Source organism: Eulemur rufifrons, chromosome 30, assembly GCF_041146395.1.
Source record: "Eulemur rufifrons isolate Redbay chromosome 30, OSU_ERuf_1, whole genome shotgun sequence".
NCBI classification, from domain to species: Eukaryota; Metazoa; Chordata; class Mammalia; order Primates; family Lemuridae; genus Eulemur; species Eulemur rufifrons.
In genome coordinates, this window is record NC_091012.1 from 56,518,770 (window position 1) to 56,524,769 (window position 6,000).

General features: G+C 30.0%; 1 protein-coding gene across 2 annotated transcripts in view; it reads left to right on the forward strand.

Moving 5' to 3' along the window:
• LRCH2 (leucine rich repeats and calponin homology domain containing 2) overlaps positions 1-4,807 on the forward strand; it is a 111,962-nt gene extending 107,155 nt beyond the window's left edge. For both annotated transcript variants that reach the window (XM_069463502.1, XM_069463503.1), the window contains one exon: positions 2,062-4,807. In XM_069463502.1, coding sequence (XP_069319603.1) covers positions 2,062-2,181 — 120 coding nt within the window. In that variant the 3' untranslated portion in view covers positions 2,182-4,807. The remainder of the gene's footprint in view (positions 1-2,061) is intronic.
• The last annotated feature ends 1,193 nt before the right edge of the window (positions 4,808-6,000 follow it).

Below are 6,000 nucleotides of genomic sequence, written 5' to 3' on the forward strand. Positions count from 1 at the left end.
TAAATTTATTTCTACAATGTGTTGTAGTTTTCAATATATAAGACTTTCATTTCTTTTGTTAAATTAAATCCTTAGTATTTCCTTTTGTTGCAAATATAATTATTTTCTTAATTTCACTTTCAGATATTTTGTTGCTACTGTATACAAATAGGAGTGATTTTCTTTTGTTGATCTTGTAGTCTCATTTATTAGTTCTAATAGTTTTTCTGTGTATTCGTATGCTTTAGGATTTTTTGTATATAGAGTCATGTCATCTGCAAATAAAGATAGTTTTACATTCTTTTTGGTCTGGATGCTTTTCATTTCTTTTTCTTGCCTAATTGCTCTGTCTAGAACCCCTAGTATGACGTTGAATAAAGGTGGTGACAGTGAACATCTTATCTTGCTCTTGATCCTAGGGAAAGCATTTAGTGATTTTATCATTTAGTGTGATATCAACTGTGGGGGTTTTTTGTAGAATTCTCTTGTTATGAGTTTGAGGAATTTCCCCAAATTCCTTTTTTCTTTTTTGTTTATGGATATCCAGTCTTTCCCACATTTGATTAAAAGCCTATCCTTTCTCAATTCATTTGCCTTTCCATCTGTTTAAAAAACCATTTGTCCATATATCCATGGGTCTATTTCTGGATTCTCTATTATGTTTCATTGACCCTTTCCCTCCTATATTTACATGAGTAAAACACTGTTGTTTACTATAGATTTTGAAATCAAGTAGTCTTAGTCCTCTAACTTTGTTCTTCTTTTTCAAAGCTGTTATGGCTATTCTGGGTCCCTTGTATTTCCATATAAATTTAATATTAGCTTGTCACCTTTTACAGGAAAAGAAAAAAACTTATGAGATTATTATGGGAATTATATTAGATTTATAAATATGGAACAATACAGGGAGAATTATATCTTAACAATATAGAGTCTCCCCTTCCATGAACAAAGTAAATCCCTTTATTTAATTTTCTGTTCTCTTTTTAATTTCTAAGGTAGGAGCTGAAGTCATTATTTTGAAACCTTTCTTTTTTTCTGGTGTACACTTTAGTAGCTATTTGAATAAATAAGCAAAATATTGGGAAGACAACAAATGTAGAGTGAAATTGCAGATGAGCAGATAGTTTTTGAAAACTCTTTATGGGATATCATCAGTAGTATTTGGCAAATGGGTTGTGGGAGTAAGGAAGAAAGAGAAGACTATTATGATTCCCAGGTTTATGTCATAGAGATTGAATATTGTATTCCTGACCAAGATATAGAACAAAGAAGGACAAGTTAATTGGGTGAAGAAGTAGTTCTGTTGTGGACACATTGATTTTGATATGTCTGTTGGATGTCCATTTGGCTGTGTCCAGTTGGCATTTGTATTTGGAGTTCATTAGAGAGGTCTTGGGAGGAAATAAAGATTTGAAAGTCATCAGGAGAGAGGGGGTAGTTAAAATTATGGGAATATATGAGAATACCAAGGAAAGGATATAGTGTTAAAAAGAGAAGAGGATGAAGACAGTACCCTTAGAAGCATTTAGGATGTTAGAAGAGGATCAGTGAAGGCAAATGAAAGCTGTTGCACAGTTGCTGTCAGAAAAGTTGAAGAAGTAGAAAGTGGTGTTAAAGAAAACAAAGGAGGGGTAAGGTTTCAAGAAAGGCATCAATCAAAAGCATGATATGACAGTGTCGTCAAGTATACATGTGCAATATTTGTCATTTAAGAAGGCATTGGTGATTTTTACCAGAATGATTTTAGTGGGCAGATGCTTTAGGGGCAAATATAAGATAGCAGTGTTTGAATAGTGAATGGGAAGTATAGAAGTGGTAAGCTATTCTTTTATGAATGTTTTCTTTGTAGAGAAGGAGATTCAGGTGTAGAGTGACAAAATTTCAGACAAGGCTGACCTTTTCTTAGTATGAGTTAAGAACCTAAACACATTTTGGATTACAATATTTATAAAGGAAAACTTAGAATTATGTATTTTTTATTGAAGTTTTACAGAAAGCGTGCTTTTAAAATCCGATTCTGACTTAAGTGTTACTACACTTCTAAAAAACCAATGTTCAAATATCTTTTTTTCCCCCCAGGAAAGACTCTGTTTGCCTCATCATATTTTGGAAGAACGAGGTCTTGTGAAAGTTGGTGTCACAGTTCAGGCGCTCCTTGAATTACCTACAACCAAGGCATCTCAGCTTTCTATGGCTTGATATAACATTTTGAAATCATAAGTGTATAGTTTCATTTATTTGAAGTGATTTCAGATATCTCAAGTTCATGAATAAGAATGTTCAGTCAAAAATAGTTTGCCTTAGGTCAAGCCTTAGGGTTTTTAAAAAATTACATTAAAATGTCAAACTTAAAACTTTTAATTGCCCAAACTTCTTTTGGAGGAAAACTGGATTAATTTAATAAGAGTTTTTGATAAATTCAAATTCTCTTTTTACCAAGTCAGTTGATAACCTTGATTATTTTTCAGAAAGCAGATTGATACTAAATTTAAACTGTAGTTTCAATTTAATAATCACATTATGTTTAATTTTTTTACATCATAGCATACTAGTAAACATCTGGATAAAGGTAATTGTTTTTTAGCAATTTAAAACAATTCTATATTTGAGTTATTTAATACACTTCTAATCCTAGTTTATACACAATTTCTTGAATCTTTGGTCTTAGTTTTCTAGAAAAAATGAGTAGGAAAAACAGAATTCTGGCTTTATATTAAATTCTTTTAGTATTATAGGTTGGTGCCAAAATATTTTCAGTTGTACTGTAGATTGTTTACATGTGAAGTGCCTGTGTAATTGATGACTCTTATATAGTCTTAAACATTTTTGCAATTTCTTTTTATGTATTAATAGAGTCAATGGAATTTTAAAATATTTTAGTAGATTTTGTAAGGTCAATGATGTGTGAGGATTTAAACGTGCCTCACATTGTGACATTTGTGGTTTTTTTAGTCCATTGCAGTTTCCCTTAAATTGGTTATTTCATGTTGTCAAAAACCAATGTTAATATGCTTAATTTATGCTATTTAATTTTGTGAAACTTAATCATTTTTTAAAATGTATTATTTGAAGAGTATTTTATTTCTGTATTGAAAATGTTACACAAGCAGTAAGGTTTTTGAGAAACTAGTGGAGTACTAATTATCAAGGACATTTTGATAAAACTGCCAAAGTTTGGGTTTCTATCTTGGTTTTCAGGAGCATTACATCGGTGCTGCCTTTCCTATATTCAGAGAGCAGCAGTTGAGGAATAGGTTTTTACTCAATATCTGGCCATTTGTGGATCCTGTAAAGCTTTATTATCTTCAATTAACTTGATGTTGAATTAAACACAGACCAATTTATAAGTATTTTCATGAGATACTATATTACATAAAGTCCTTGTTTAATTTAGTGATGGATAAATTTGCATTGGTAGTAGTGTAAGAATTTTTCAAAAACATTACTGTATTGAATAACTCAGTTTCCTATAGAAGAACCTTAATTACTTTTATAGTAGCCAAGCAAGTATCATATCTTAAATATGTGATCATTTGCACTTGTTACCTCTTAATGTGGATGCAACTTATTAAAAATGTTGGCCTGGGTATTTCAAAGGGCATATATAAAAGGTAAAAACTAGTGTGCCAAATGGTATAGTAATAATTGGTGTAGGAACAACTCTGCTTTTTTTGATCAGTTGGCATGAAGCCATAGAATTAAATTTTGGCTTTAGAATACAGATGTGTTCTTTACATTCCCCAAGGGTCAAATTGGAGCTTTTAAAGAATTAAAGCTTCTTACGACTATAAGATTTAAGAATTAAATTATTGGTAATTTATTACTTTAAATATTTGAGCTAATTAGTTGTTATTTTTCAGTTGGATTTTTAAAAAAATCTCATTGACATAGTCAATCTCCCTAGTGAAAACTTGGATAATATAGGTGAGAAATGGCAAATAAATGCCTTAGTTGATGTGTTTTTATGTAGAAAATTTGACCATGTTACAAACTAAGTGTCCGTTAAAAACTACAGCAATTATTTGTACTGCTTTCATAGTTATCCATGCTATAGAATTCCTCTTATTAATCAATCTAGTGTTAATTATTTGACAAGTATTGTCCTGTTTAATATCATTGAAATAGTAGTGAAATTATAGGCCATTTCCTTATTGCATTTCACTTGTCATTTAGTTATTACTTTAAAGAGAAATCACACCAGAACCTCACTGTAGCATTCTTTACTGCAAAGCAAAATTCCATTTAAGATGGGTCCATCTGAGGCCTATACCTGCCCATGGCAGTTCATTTACTCTTGTGCCAAATGGCAACACCACCCCTAACGCAGTTTCACAGCATAGTCCCCAATCACAACATTACACCAAGGCTCTGATGTATTTCTTTTAGTAGTTTTTAAGTGTAAAATTTATTCTAAATGTTTTTATGATTATTACATATTTACTTCATCAGTTATTGAATTAAGAATGATTATCATTATTTGAATGAGATTTGTGATTTGATGAGGGTTGAACAATCAAACTAAAATATTTTATTAGGCCCTAAAAATTTCAATAGATACCTATTTCTGTTAAATTTTATTACTGTGTGGCACAAGAACTGATGTTGGATATATGAGAATTGAAATAAGGAATAAAAATGCATTATCATTCGTTTAATACTTACCTTTACAGAATGCTAGTTTAATGACTTTTCTAACTGAATTTTTTGAAGAATTCAGAAATGTTTGTATTGGTCACAGATCTATCTTAATTGATTTTCTGATGCATTTAAACATAAATGGAATACTAAATGTATATTACCGATGCAAACTGTGGATAAAGTTGAACAAAAAAATTTCAGTCTGTGATTTCTTTTCTCCGTCTCTATCTCCTCTCTCACCATCACAGAATGCATTTTTTGGTCAGTATTTAATAGCTTGTGTCTGTCTTCTGTAGGGTGGACTAATACTAAGACTTTGAGACAATATTTACAGGAAGTTGTTTGAGTCCAGATTCACTTTACATCATGTTATTTTCAGTAGGTAATATTTTCTTTAAACATTTTTTAGGATATCTTCACAAAATAATGTTACCTTTATATAAGATAAACCATATAACATAAATATAAGAGAAAACTTTACATAAAATAAAAGGTAGAATAGGTCAAATTGTGATTATTTTTATTGTAGATTTTAGTGTGAGGTATATGGCTGAATTGCCTTTACACTGGCTATGTGATAAAATTTAATCTTTCGTTTTCAGGCAATTTTAATATTAAAAATTCTATATAATTAAAATAACTATTATTTATCTATAATTGTGATTTATCCTAAAAGTAGAAAGTCATTCAGGTAAATGTTATTAAAGTTGATATTGTTTCCTGTTTTGTAGTTACCCTAAACTCTCAGATTTAAAGAAGTACTTAAGTAAGTAAAGTATTTCGCATAACTTGTTAGATAACTAACTGTACTAACCTTGTTTTGTGCTTTAGTAAATCTACATTTTTGATATTTTACTTGGAATGGTCCTAGAATTCTCAGGAACCTGTCTCAACATCCAGAGCACTTGAAAGGATTGATACATCACTCTATATAAGATTAATTTGGAAATGCCCAGATATCTTCTGGAATTGGTATTGAAAAATACCAAAAGTCATATATTTATTAATGTGTCATCTTTTCTATTCCTGTGTTTTCAAATGTGAAAAAAAATCCCTGTGCTTATCTTGTTTAAATATCTTGGAATTTCCACAGTATTATGTGTATATGTGTGTTTAATGTAAGGCTCTAGTTGTTTTAGCAAAAGAAAGTCTCATTGTATTGGAAAATCAGATTTTAGAAGTTATAAGAATTCTGACATTAAGTGGTTTAGGATGGAAAGTTACTGATTGAATCATTTGAAAGTTACCAAAGTAGAAGATTCTTTAAAATGTGATTTTAAAATTTAAATTATTGCATAATAGTTTTTTGGTTTTGCAAATACATAATTTTGATTACCCTGACATTTAATTAGGGAAAGATATTTTTTTACTCATTTTTAC